This window comes from Cryptomeria japonica, chromosome 5, assembly GCF_030272615.1.
Source record: "Cryptomeria japonica chromosome 5, Sugi_1.0, whole genome shotgun sequence".
NCBI classification, from domain to species: Eukaryota; Viridiplantae; Streptophyta; class Pinopsida; order Cupressales; family Cupressaceae; genus Cryptomeria; species Cryptomeria japonica.
Window position 1 is genome coordinate 732,014,763 of NC_081409.1, and position 14,575 is coordinate 732,029,337.

Below are 14,575 nucleotides of genomic sequence, written 5' to 3' on the forward strand. Positions count from 1 at the left end.
CTCTATAGGCCCCAATTCAGCACATTTCATATGAAACAGATTCGAAGAGCATCCTCAACATTTTGGTTAGTAGTCATCCCAATGGATTATATCATTAGAAAATAATCAAATTCTCAAGAATAACCCATCTCTTGCCTCTACATTGAAGTGGATATATCATCACCGTGTTTGTCAGACTGCCAATAAAGTGGTCAATCGATTAAATAATCTGATCACTAAAGTTCTAAAACTTCATCAACTTATCAAGATATGGGCATTGTTAATCCATCTTTACTCTTATAGCAAAAAGACAGAAGATCCATTCCCCATTAATTATCAGAGAGATTCTATCTCTAATTCCCATATTCCCAGTATATGACCTAATGTGGTTTAAGATCTTGGCAGTTGGTTATTTCATTCCCATATCATAAGCCCTGTAACCTATAATATTCATTTAAATCTCCTAGGCATGCTTTTTATTCCCAAAACAATGGCAGTTGGTGTTGTACAACAGTTCATCTCATCAAACAATTGACTGGCCTAGCATTTGCAAAACCGTCTTTGTTGTGGTGGGTGGGGAACAAAGATTCCATCAATGGTCCTCTCGGTACAAACCAATTGTTGGATGCGACAGTGGGGCAAAGTAAGAGAGTGGAAAGTTTCTAGTTCACTAACCTTTATATCACTTGATTTTTTTGGTATTCATCTTTGTTAATATGCTCTTCATAACGTTCCTCTGCTGATAATCCCTCTCATTATCTTTTTGTGATTGTTGAACCTTCTTGTTGTCCTCTTTATTACCTTCCCTATGGACGGCCAAAACCTTTATGTTATAGACATCATGAACCAGAAAATGGTGGAGAGGCACACTAAATGGAAAAATTTCAACAAATGTTAAGTTGACAGAAACTCCCCAAAAATGAGCCTTGTTACAGATACTAGTGGATCATTTGGAAAGTTTCGTTGGGAGATTAACGAAACGCATGGATTTCTCCATTGTATTGAATGGTTATTTTAGGCTCACAAAATAAATTACTTTGGCAGCAAAACCAGTGCTGGACAATGGTAAGGCTATTATGATGGAAAAGGATTCTTTCACACTATTGATTATCAAAATTATGATGCAGTGTCACTGTGAGGAAATAAATACATCATCTTACAAAGCTATGTTCTCCGAGCAATTGACCTATTTGGCATGAGAACTTCTGGCCTGTCTAGTGTCCTCAGATCAAAAATTTCAACACCCTATATAGCACTAATGAATTGATTCAAAATCAGATCTAAACATTGCAAACGTTGAGTTTTTAGTTCAAATAGGAACTTCTGCACAGGTTTATTGTGAACGTGTGGAAAGGTTCAAGTGGTTCGAGTTAGTCTATTTTGCATTTCACTTTGAAAGACTAAAGTGAAAGTCCTTTATTCAGCTAAATAAGTCTAAATAAAGCTGATTTTTGGAAGATTAGATTTTTGGAAGATCAGATTTTTAGGTAAATTAGTATAGAGATAGGAGTAAGATAGATTGCAACATACTGGGTAAAGTGAATTTCTGTACAGCTGTAACATCAGTTGTAGAGGTTGTTGCCTTATAAGTTTTTTGAAGGAATGAAAGACAGATTTGAAGGTGTAATTATTTGTATATGCTTCTTGTTATGTGATTGATGCAATGTTAAGAGTATAATTTTGTTTATCTAGCATTAAGCCATTAGTCATTGTGTTCAAAAAATTTCTTCAGATAACCATGAATCAACCAATTGGCCACAGGCCCAAAACTATAATAATGCACTTGTAACAAGATATGAGAGATTTAACGTATATAATTGTTACACGGTAAGCTCACAAGAGCTCTAACGGCCTTGAAATACTTATATCCAAATTATCCAGCAGAAGTAGAAAAACTTCTGTTATATAAAAAGGGAGAGTAAAAAGAGAAACAAGCCTGCCTGCCATTTATTACAATGCAATCAGGGTATATGTTCTGACACCTCTATGCAATAAATAGTGAGAAAGATTAAAAAATAAGGTCTTTCATTTATGGAGTTCCTTTTTATGTCTATTTCTTGTTTATCATGTCCTCTAGGTTGGTGATTTTCGCTGCAAAATTATGAATCAAAAAGATCATCCAATGGTCACAGTCAAGGAAGGACTTGGGAGAGTAGACAACCTCCTTCATGAACTTTGCAGTGGGCACCAAGGAGAAAATACCAAAGTCCTTAAGAACAAGAGCTGGGCATCAACAATATTGACAAATATTCATTAAAATTAATACAGGCTGTTTGGGTACTGATCCCAAGCTGCTTGTTCCTGTCCCTTAGTTGCCTTTGCTACTTCACTTGATCCAAAATGGATCAATACAAGTTGGTCACTATAAATGATGCCACTATGGTACTTTTCTGAGGACTTCTCATTCACTGGACATAAAATAGGACCAATTTCTGTCAGGCAATGATCAAATTCTAAGTTGCATGAGATACAGATGAAAATCAGGTACAAAAGCCACCTGGATAAACTGAACACCTAAGAGACTTCTCAATTATTTAAAAACAAGCATCAGCAACAGATTTGACCATGGCTGTATCTATCTCTAAGAAATCAAGTTGCACTTGACAATAGCTGTACGCATCAAAGACCACAGCCAAAAAGTGAAGTTAAGCAAAACATACCTCATCTTTTAGGCTTCTATCTCGAACTCTCTTATAAATCTTGGGACTGTAACATTCCCTTGCAAACGAATAGAAAGAGTTCCTTTCACTTATTGTGACTGTAATTAATGCATTTTTGCAACACTCGAGTAGTCTTGGATATGTTTTAGTGTAATTGAGAAGGCTAAGAAGTGGAATTGATTCTTGAGTGTTTGGGCATCAAATCGACTAACATATCCTTGAAGGTCTTTAAAAGGCAGTGAACCTCTATAGATTATATTTATTTTATTTACTTAAAGAGTTATTTTATTTTACTTTACATTTACAACTATAGAAGAAGTATTTTACTTTATTTATATTGTTTATTTTATTTTTTATTGAAAAGATATTTCTATTTGGTTAAGAATTATTTTATTTAGTGAAGAGTTATTTTATTTTATTTTATTTACTTCAGAGTTACTTTATAGTTATTTTATTTTACGTTAGAACTATTTAATAATTATTTTATTTATTTTTACTTAAGAGTTGTTTTATTCTATTTTATTTACTCTAAAAGATATTTTATAGTTCCGTTTGAGTTTTTTTTTAAATATATGTTGGCTGTGTTTTAATTTTTATTTACAGTCACAACATGACACTCCATACCTTGCTGCCATTGTAGAATACCTCTTGGCACAATTAAGGATTTTTAGGACTGCTTTAGGCATTTGTGCTTCAAAATTGACGAGTAGATTAGTCAGAACTTGATTGGGACAACTGAGATTCGTGTTGATAAGTAAAGAAGTGAAATATCCACCCTATTTATGGATCGATCTGGTACTAGAACACGATTTCTTGTTAATTATGACGTGGTTTCATGAGGTGTGTTTGTAGCTTTCAATTTTGCAATTCATGACACTCACTAAATCAGCTATCAAAAAGGAATAGGTTTATTGGTTCCTCTGCAACAAGAGATATCCACAATAAGGTTGAAAACAGTAATACAAATCAAAATCATGGATTTATAGAAGATGATAGAAGACTTTCCAATGGTGAAAAGAGATTCAACAAATTGGAAGAGGGCATTGCTAACATCACTCAATCCATGGGAAAGCTGAAACAATGGAGAAAATATTGGATGTTCTTGTGGGGAAACTTGGAGTGACTGTATGTATAGATGCCAAAAAATGGAAAAGTTAAAGACTAAAGAGCCTGAGACGAAGCAACCCTCTGCCTCCCAAGTCTAAATTGGAGACCAAAATAAAGAATTATCCATATAGTAGTTAGCATAAAATATCTTTGTAATAACATTGCTTGAGCTGCTAAAAACATCAGGATTAGAAATATTCAGAAATCTGATCTGAGCAATGATGCATGAGGTTGATATGATTGTCAAAGATGTTTGAATTTGATTATAAGATGTGCAAATTTTGCTGTGACTGATTAATTTTCTGAGTGTTTCCATTTGAAATCTTAAAAAAGGATATTTCAATCTGGTTGGCTAAAAATAAGCCAAAGTGACTAAAGGATGCTCTGGAGTATAATAATATCTGCTGCTATCAAACATAAGCAGATCCTAATCTCCACTTTGTTTCTATTATGTATATTGTCTTGTATTTTAATCACTTTCTATTATCTGAACACATTCAAGATAGCTGAATAAAAGCCCCGTTTACTTATTGAATTCCAAACCGGGTGCAATGCTTTTCACAGTGAACTTTAAAAAACTGGCAAGCCATTCCAAGTAGAAACAAAACAAATAATGTTTGGCAGGAACCAGTGGAAAGCATAAACAGGTTAGAGAAACCAGATGATGGGCCATATTCTTAAAAAAAAAATTCAAGCATCAACCATTCGGCCAAAATTGTTGGATAGAGAACCATACAAATTAGAATCTTAAAACTGCATGTTCAACTCTAACATAGAAAACAATCCAACAAAGATAGTCACCACATTTTGAATATTCCTTGGCCCTAAACTTAGTTTCTCTGAATTAACATCTGTTAAATCAATATTTCAATATTTGTGGGCTGGCCAGTACAAGTTAAAACTAATTTATTAATTAGCATAGTGAGATATAATGTCTTAATTCAAAAGTGCCATATCAATACATACTTGAATTAAGTCTATGAAACAAATTTGACAACATGTATAAGTAAAAAACACTGTCAAATTATGTATACTTGCATAACTGTCAGATGACAATTCTTTTCATGCTCTCCATTTCAAATACACGGCGTACAAACAAATCCCATACCTTAGTCTAAAAGATTAACTCTTTCGAAACACAAATTGACCATGTCATTTACAAAAAAGCAAAACAAGAAAAAAAAAACTTTTAGCATTTAACCTTCCATTTCTTCATCTTCTTGCTCATCATCCTCTAGTGCAAGATCATTTAGTAACTCTTCTAATGGTACAGAAGGAGCATCTTCACCATCAGTCATAGACACTGTCTCTGATGGTTGATAATTCTTATTTCTATACAAGGCAATCTTTGACCGCATCTCTTGGTCTTCTTCCAATTCTTCCAAAAACTTTTCATAGTCTTGAGTTTCCTTTGCATCCTCTGTTTTAACTTTAGAAGATGGCTCCACCTCCATAGGCAGATTATTAAGCTTCCAGGGCCGAGGCTTGCCTCTCTTCTTCTGGCGTTTCTCTTCATAACTTTTCTTAACCAAAACTACATCAGGAAGATTAAGTCCTTTATACTTGTCCATTTCTAAATCATTAGTATTTGCACCATAGAGATCATAACCAAGAGCATAGTCTCCAGGATTCAGAAGATGACCCAGATGAGTTTTCACATTAAAAATTGTGTCATTCTTTCCAAAGTCTGAAACACGAGCAACCTGTGCATCTGCCAATGAATACTTCATACCACCCACAGTAATCAAGCCAACATTAACCTCAATATCCAAAACAATATACTCTACCAACTGCCTGCCTGAGAGAAGAGACCTAAAGGGCACCCTCCAATATTGATTTGCATCCATAAATGCATGCCTTGAGGTAAATGTATCAAGCAGCATAATATTAGTACTCACTTTGGTGCACAAAACAAGAGGACCCAAGTTCCCCAAACTAGAAGAAACTTTGGGAGGAAGGCAAATCAGATCTTCTTTGCAAACAGGACAAATCTGAACAGAGAAAGTATACTTGTAATTATAAGTATTACTCTTAATATCCTGTGATACCAGCTGCTTATCGTTTCGATTCAAAGTAGGCACCACACTACCCAAAAAGTTCACAAACTTAGAACCATGGCTCCTATTAGCAAAGAAAAAGTCAACACCCTCGTGAACTTGCTTAATATTAACCGCCTGTGCAGCTGCACCATGCTTGAGTATCAACTGTTCAAGATAGAAAAATGTTCTCCTATGGCTAACATGTTGTCGTACCTGCACAACAGCCACATACTGATCTGGGTTTGTCTGAACCCTCCTACAGCTGTCGCACATATGCTCTTGTTGTACATACTCAACAACATAAGCCTGTTCTAATATAGCCCCATTAAGGACCTCCTTTTGTATTCTCAACTTGACTTTAATTCGTTTAGAATGAGGCTCAGTCCATATGAATTCAGCATGAACAAGCCTGACTTTATTGAGATTTTTAAGCCTTTTGATGCAGAAAGTCAGAAGCTCTTTAGATTCTAGCTGAGCTTTGATCCATGTTTTGGGGGGCTGTAAATAAGAACTGCATTCAGGGCAGTGGAGGATTGTGACATGTTTCTGCAAGCCCTCTGTGATGTCAACTTGAGAACGGATGCAATTTACACACATATTGGCTGCATTGGGTGGCATAGAAATGCCACACATGCAGCACAGGACTTGACCCATAGTCTTCTGGACTGTAAACATGTCTGCAACTGTACCCTCAGCGGCCATTTTTACAGGGGTTTGGAGACAACGAAAAAACACTTCAAATGAGGGTTTTCCAGCAACCAACCAGATCAGAAATAACTGCGAAAAGAAAATTCGATTCCATATTAATACTTCTTTAGCAGTTTTGCAAATCAAGATCAAAAACACTGAAAAACTAAAAGATGGATCCTAATAAAGTTGATTTCAAGTCTTTTGTGCAAATCCGAAAAACTACAAAAGAAGATTTTGACACTAATGTTGGGTTCTTTAGGCTTTTCTACAATAACCTAGATCAAAAAAATGCCCACAGTAACAGAATCTATGTCAAAGGATTATTAAGCTTTTGTTTCCAGTAGCACAAAACATATGAACGAATTTCTTACCTCTGGAAAGAATCCTTTCGATTCCTTATGTACCTCGCGAACTGAAAATGCTGATCGATATTTTTTACACTTTTTTGCCTCTAGCAGACGAAAATGAGAATCTGATAGGATTTTTGGATGGAGGATTTTTCAAGAATCTGAAAGGGTTTTAGAATTACAGGCATGTAGAAAAGGTTGTGTTTTTAGGTCATCCGTATATAGTTCTGTTGTTTGCCAACAAAGGAGGATACGTCTATTTTTAAACTAACATGATAATTAATTAATAGTAATAATTACAATAAAAAATAATAAATATTAAATTTTAATATCTATTGTTTTTTAATATATTTACTATTAATTTTAACAATATGCATAAATATTGGAAGCAAATCCTGCTCTGTTTTTTTCTTAATTATATTAAATTATTAGAAGAAGATTATTTAAAAATTAAATATTTGGAAAAGAGATATATTTAAAAGAGGAGTGTTTTGATTATTGAATTAAATGAAATTATGTTAATAATGTTTCGTTATGGTGAAAATACTATGTGTTTTTAATATTTGTTGCATGTTATTTTGTAAAAATGTTTTAGATATTTGGTCTTAGTACACAATTTTAATTGAGTTGGCATCTCCTTTGACTTAAATTCTTAGGGACTAAACATAATCATCTTCCCACATTCTCCACTTGCATACTATAAAATCACACTTTTATCAAATTTATAGTGTGAATTTGACTCTCTTGTTCAAATTTAATTTTTTTCTAAGCCCAATTCAATAACCTTCCAATTATTCTTGTTTATTGTGTTTTTGTAATGTATCAAACTATATGATGTCATCGAGACTCACCTACATAGCTTTTGAGTCAATTTTTATTGACCCATATTTCATGAGCAGTGATTCACAAGAACCCATCTCTCTTAAGCATTAACAGTCAACTTAGTACTTAGTGCTTCTAGGTGATGATCATAGGTGCAAAGCATCAAAACTTTAGAAGAGGTCACCCAACCCAATACTACTCTAGCTCAAGTGTGCTCAACTATAGAATTTCCCCTAAAATTAAGCCCACTTAGCTTGATACTTCATTTACCAATTAGTTAAATTAGTTTCATCTTTCAATTAGTCAAAAATTCGTCATTTTTTTTTCAAAGCTTTCAAATTGTGCATCCAAGTAAAGTCTAAAAGAGTGTCACCCCTAGGTCATTTGAATCATCAAGCATCTTAAGATCCATCAACAATCAAGTAGAAGCCTCTAGTATTTGCTCATTATTAGGACAGCCTCACTCTTAACTATGTGTCATAAAAAATCGTTCATTATTCATTATTAAACTTCTCACATTGAGCTCATATACACATGATGGAGCCTGTTAACTTAGACTAAGTCATTTAAATATTCACTACATTCCACTAAACTTTCATTAAGTCTTAACTGTCAATTACTTAGGCATATCACTTGCATTAAATCTCAAGTATCAATTGTCTAGACTCGTCATAGCCAAATCAAAAAATTGGGATTGTTGATTGTGCATTTAATATCTTATTTAATGGTAACCCTCTATAATAAAGAATTGTTTGAGATAAATGAGATCAAATAGATAAATGTTAAAGTCAAATTTTAAGATTTCATCTTTTTAGAAGGTGGATTCAAATTTTATATATTAAAATGCATAGTGTATTCTTTATGTGAATTACTAGACCAATTAAATTATGTAATTTAGACTAGTAAATAATGTGATTATCCATGATAAGCTAACCTTGCATATAATTGATGAATTATTGTGATGACTAATGTAGGAAATTAGTGCCAATGGTGGGAAAAGAAGAATCATCTAAACCCTTAATAAGACACTTCACTTATTGAAGCACTAAAGTGTGACCATGTGCCTTAGAGAGAAAGAGGGTTAAATATTGTGGCATAATACTTGTGGGTCAAGAATAATTTCATCATTCTATTGTTTAATTGATTGGAAAATAAAGTGATCTAAGATGTGTATGAGTGTTAAGGTTAAGAGGCTCATGTTTGTGTTTCAGTTTTGAATTTGGTCATATAAGGACATAGAAGGGGCCTTAAATAAGTCTCGTCACCTCTTACTATGCATTAAAACTTTCCTAAGTCTAATCTATATGGATTAGGGGGATTTTAAAGCCAAATTTATGAGTTTGTAACTTGTTTTGACCTCTCTTAAAGTTCATATATAAGAGTGGTGGTATTGTTTAACTTGCAACTTTAGAAAGTATCTTAGTCTAGTCTTACCCACTTTCCAACCCTCACATTTACGAGGAAGACTTCAAGGAAGCCAAAAAATGGAGTATTCATAAGTTTTTCTTTCTCACCCATGTGAGTGCATTAATGAAAGTCACATCTCCTTGAAATTGAAATAAGAGAAATGAATGAAATCCATGTGTCATTCTCTCATTAGGAGAGAGGAAATGACATGACACCATTACTTAGTTTCTCTCTTGAGTCTCAATTGATGAGGGGGGGGTCCTTGGTTCATTTTGTCAGTATTTTGTTCTATTTTGAAGATAGGGTTGGGTTTTCTTTGAGAAGATAAGATGGACTCTTTATATTTTTTAAGGTTGGAGATCATATTGTGAATAACATGGAGAAGGAAGGAGGCTTCATCCCTACAACCATTGTAGAGAGATAAGTCATCCCATCTCCATATCTCTTTTTCTTAAATGTGATTAGACTTGTGTGCTTATGTAGCTTTTTTGGGGGGGGAAAGGGGTAAAATATTATTGAATCATAAATAATAAAACAATATCAAGAAGCACCATCCAAAAGGAGACCCAGAAAGGACCCCAACTATACCACCATATCATCCTTAATAATCTTATCAAAAGATTGAACACAATCTTGGGGAAAATCACCCCTTCCCCAAATATTCCAGCCAACCATCTTCTTAGAAGCCCACTTTTCCAAACAGTTAGTCGCCCTATTCCACTCCCCATAAGCATAACAAAAATTAACAAACTCCAAAGAATCCTTCAAACTTAGATCTTGTCTAACCACCACTACTAGATACCAAGCAACATCCTCCAATATCTACATATTCAGCATGTCCACAACAACCTGGGAGACAAATTCATAAATGACCTTACTCTAACCAAGAGCACATCCCTGCTCAAGTATATAAAGAGCAACCAAAGCCTCCATAAAGTTATTATGCTCTTGGCCCTTATAAATAGAAAAAAGGAAAATCACATTTTCCAAACTATCTCTTCCAATACCTTCAATTCTTGCACGTCTAGAATTCCCTCAAGAAGAGACATCAATATAAATCTTAAGGATACTTGGGGGCAGAGGAGGCCACTTACCAACTCATTAAGCCTTCCTTTTAACATGTTGACCCTTGACTTGTCGACTCCAAAAAAGGGGATCACTATTATCTCCCCTCAAAATGTTTAGATTTTGGATAATAGGCATGTCATCTAGATCCACATTTACAAAGAGATAAAACTTTACCTTCAAAGTTTCCTACAACATATTAACAATTATGTATCGCACTTGTTGCACCAACATCCTCCTATCCTAAAACATCACATTAAAAGGAAAATGGACTCAATAAATTCAACCTTGATTCTATTAGGAAGAGGGTTGAATGCATATTTAATTCTATTCCCTTTTGATTGAGTTGAAAATGCAATTGAAAGGATGTAATTTGAATGCTAGGTCTAGGGCTAAATGATGTGAAGTTGATAGTAATAAGGATATATAGGAAATCTCATATAAAAAATGAAGCCACACATGTAGATATAAAACAAAGATGCAGGGGGGAACCTATAACAGAAGTTAGGGCAATGACGCACAAGACCAAGAAGGATTGGGCGTCCTGGTCCTCTATGGGGATCCTAGTCCTCTTAAGGTGTTTTGGTCCTTTTGGGGCGTCTTGGTCCTCTAGGGTGTCTTGGTCCACTGCTTTGTGTTCTTGTAATAGCCAAATTTATTTGCCTTTGTCTCCTCTACCAAATTCTTCACCCACAACTTTTGGATTTGTCACCTACACACAAAAGAATGAAAAATTGTGTTGTGGACAAGGATTTACATAAGTCAAACACCATGTTTGGAATTAATCCTAGAATTAATTGAAATTGAAATGGAAATGCTTTATGAAATAATTGACTGAATTGGTTATACCTTTAATTGATGATGCAATGTTCTTAAGACAAGTCCTCCATGTGGGTACAATAACATGATAAATCACACAAAATCCATCGTGAAATGATAATTGAAGATAACTTGATGTAATTTGTTGCTCCTTGAATCAAATCTTCTCTTAAAGAAAAATTATTGTTTTTCAATTGCTAGATGAGAATGTGATGATGATAAATATTGAAATGAATTGAGAGGGATGCCTTATATAGGAATTGAGAAATAAAATCACCTTTAGGCTGACCTAGAAAAATGATATCTTCTCACTGAGCAAAGTTTTGGGTAGAGTAGGACCGCCATATTATCCTCCCAAAATTTAGGGCAAAAAACGTTGGATTAATATGCTCAAGGCATCCCGATCCTGACAATTTTAGCCCATTTTTTTAATGGATGTGAGACAAGAGGGTTCTAATGCCACAAATGAGTTTGTTTAAAGATATATAATGTTTAGTAAAGGAAAATGCATATTTAGATTTTAAATGTGGTGGGATGTATAATAAATCAAGATAATAAAAGATTAAGGGAACACCTAGAAATAAGGGCCCAAATAAGAGTTTGAATTTATTATAATAAAGGTCCTATAATGATAAAGGAATGAGAAATGCTAAAATGGATGCTAGGAGAGTGTGAAATTGGACACCCTAATTAAAGATACACAATTTATCACGCTAGGAGAGTGTGAAACTGGACACCCTAATATGAAAATCAATGCGTCAGTCGTAGTTCAACCTTGTTATCGTTTCAGACATGAGCTTAAAGTGCTTTAAGATGTTATATGCCTCAATTATAAATGCATCTAAGTTTCTTCATTGTTCATGTGTTGCCACCTGCCTTATATGACTTACTTAGATATGGGAATTTTGACGTACAAAATTTCAGCTCAAAGGTGTAGATTGCAAAAAGCTTATTCAAAGAGCTTTATTTTCAATCTTTAAAAGTTGGACCAAATGGGATAAAATTTGTATAGCTCAACATAATGCATTTAGCTTGAAATTTTCTTCTAGTAGCATTTATTTAAGAGGTGGGTAAAATATTGTAAATCCATATAAATTTTAGTTTTAGGGACAACAATCTCCCAACAAATTTTCCTTAAAAGGTTTAGCACAAGTAATCTAACAATAGTGTTGTATACAACTATTCTGGAAGCTTTATAGATGTCAAATGAAAGAGGAGAGGATATTATCTTAGTTGCACACATTCAAATTTTATCTACACAATAGCTAAATGTCGCAAATAGAGCTTAAGATTAAAAAAGAGAGGCATACAATTTTATGGTGTGTTTGTCAAAGACGTAGCTTCTTTTTTATGCATTGGATGACTTTAATAACTTTTTTAAAATGAATATTTAGTATAAATGGTAAACAACATACATTAAGTAACACAGCCTTTACCAAGCAATGTTGGAATCAGCTATCAAATTGTTATCCTAGTCTTTATTACATAATTACATCCATGATATACAGTTTTTAAAAATTATACAAATTGTACATGTATTTGAATAGCTATACAAAAAAATTCATTGTGTTCTGTCGAAACATAGACTCTTTATATTGATCAAGGTTGTTTTAATGATTTGGTTGATTCCCTATCCAGGGCATACATTCACTTGATACTACTATTCCACTTCTTCAGATCTGCCACTAGTGGTGGTCCTTCTAGTTCCTCCATGTTCGCCTTTGGTCCTAATAGTGCTTCTAAGCAAGTTATCTTCCTCCTTGGATACTTTCTTAGGGATAAGCCTTCTACATATTACTTTGGCTTCCTAACTTTTGGGAGAGTTCCCTTAAGAGGTAAATAGTTTTTGGTAATACAAAAGGAAGGATTCTTTGATATCATCTTGATCTACCAGTTCTCTACCCTCCTCCCATACTTTATTGATCCTCTCCTTAAACTCTTTCTATCTCAACAAGTTGAAGAAAAACTTAGATTCTTTATCTCCCTATTGCAACTGATTGAGTTTGGCTCTAACCTTCAAATCTTAGATTTTTTTGGTTGGTATTCTCCTTAACGAATCTTTGGTAAAGGTAAGTGACTTTGAGACTCCTTGGGTAGCTAGATTAGCTTGAATCTGGGTTTCAAGATATATGACGTTATCATTTAGTTCATTTTTCATCCTCCTATCATATTTGGCCTTCTTTCCGCCCACCGTTTGAAATAGGGTCTTCCTACTACTAACAATTTATTCCATTTGTTAATGGCAAATGGGATGCTCTTATCCAATTTATTAATTTATCTTATCATCGAAATTCACACATAGTGTCTATCTCATTAAGTAGACTAATATTGACAATGAATTTATCATTTCTAATAGGGGGTTTGCTAACATAATTATTCATTATGACCATAGCCTTGATAGGGTGGTGATCAGAGAGGGTGTAGGGACACACCCTAACAGTGCTACCATCTTTATCCTGATTAAAGGAGAAGTAATCCTTATTGGCATGTATTTTCCTTCCTTGCTAAAAATAACACAATGTATACCAAATAGTATTATAATCTTTATTTTTGCCTTCTAGAGGATCAAACAATCAAAGGTTTTCTTTCATCCTAGTCTAGTAGAATTTCCCAATGTTTTTCCATTCAGGATCCAACCCACCCAACTTATCTTCCTGGTGCTCAGTCATATTAAAGTCACCCTCTATCACCCAAGGAACATCGAGAAGGCTAATGAGCCATTTCCAAAGCTCAATTCTTGATTTGTGGTTGTTAAAGGCATATAGAGAGCAAGGGGAAAATGTGTATCCTTTGTTATTAATGATGACCCAAACTACTCTGTTGCAAGGGGAGACCTCAGTATCAAAGACCATATTACCCCATTTGTTAGCTACCTTTAATATACCTAGTTGATAACTGGAATGCATCCCTCTAAATATATTAAAGATTCACATCCAAGGTAAAAGTCATGGCTTTGACTTCCTACAGAAATATTGCAATTGTGTGTTTGTGTTGGTTTAGAAATCTCCTGAACACACATTTCCTATTCAGGGACTCAAACCCCCTAACATTCCATGAGATGCAGTTTATCTCCATAAGGAACCTTAGTTGGAAGTATCCAAAATTTGTAGCCCTAAAGCTGTCAAAACACTTAGGTAGATCCAATTTAGTTTCTTTGTTCTTTGGTAGAGGATATATATTACTTTTGGATCTTCCTTTCTTCTTCTTAATCGTTGATATTTGACCATTTCTTGTGGGGATTAATTTATCAGAGGCCTCATTTTTTAAGGGCTTTGTGTTCCTTTGGATAGGAAGGCTCTCCTCCCTAATGATAGGATTACATGAAATGGCCTTTATTATCTAACCAAACTCTATGGGGTGGGACTCCTCCATGTCCATGATGCATCCCACATTACAATTGTCATAAGGAACCAAAGCTAGGCTAAGACATCCCTTTGTTACCTAATGGCTCTCAACAAAATTCGCATTGAGAGCACTAGGTGGGGGATCATCCTTGATAGCCTCATCATTGAGGAGGACCAAAGGGATATACTTGTTATCGATGTTATGGATAATAATAATATGGATCATAATACTAAGACGTCAATGAAAGGGTTAAGGGAAGGTTGAGAGAGAGATGCATTGAAAAGTCCACTCTCAT

At 34.3% G+C, this 14,575-nt stretch overlaps 1 protein-coding gene across 1 annotated transcript; it reads right to left on the bottom strand.

Annotated features, from left to right (window-relative positions):
• Window positions 1–4,635: 4,635 nt before the first annotated feature.
• On the bottom strand, window positions 4,636–7,064 carry LOC131068865 (uncharacterized). The gene is made up of 2 exons (XM_058004168.2): window positions 6,847–7,064; window positions 4,636–6,562 (listed from the first exon to the last, which is right to left on the bottom strand). Exon 2 carries the CDS (start codon window positions 6,485–6,487, stop codon window positions 4,943–4,945), a length of 1,545 nt encoding a protein of 514 aa, XP_057860151.2. The 5' UTR covers window positions 6,488–6,562; window positions 6,847–7,064; the 3' UTR covers window positions 4,636–4,942.
• Window positions 7,065–14,575: the final 7,511 nt, after the last annotated feature.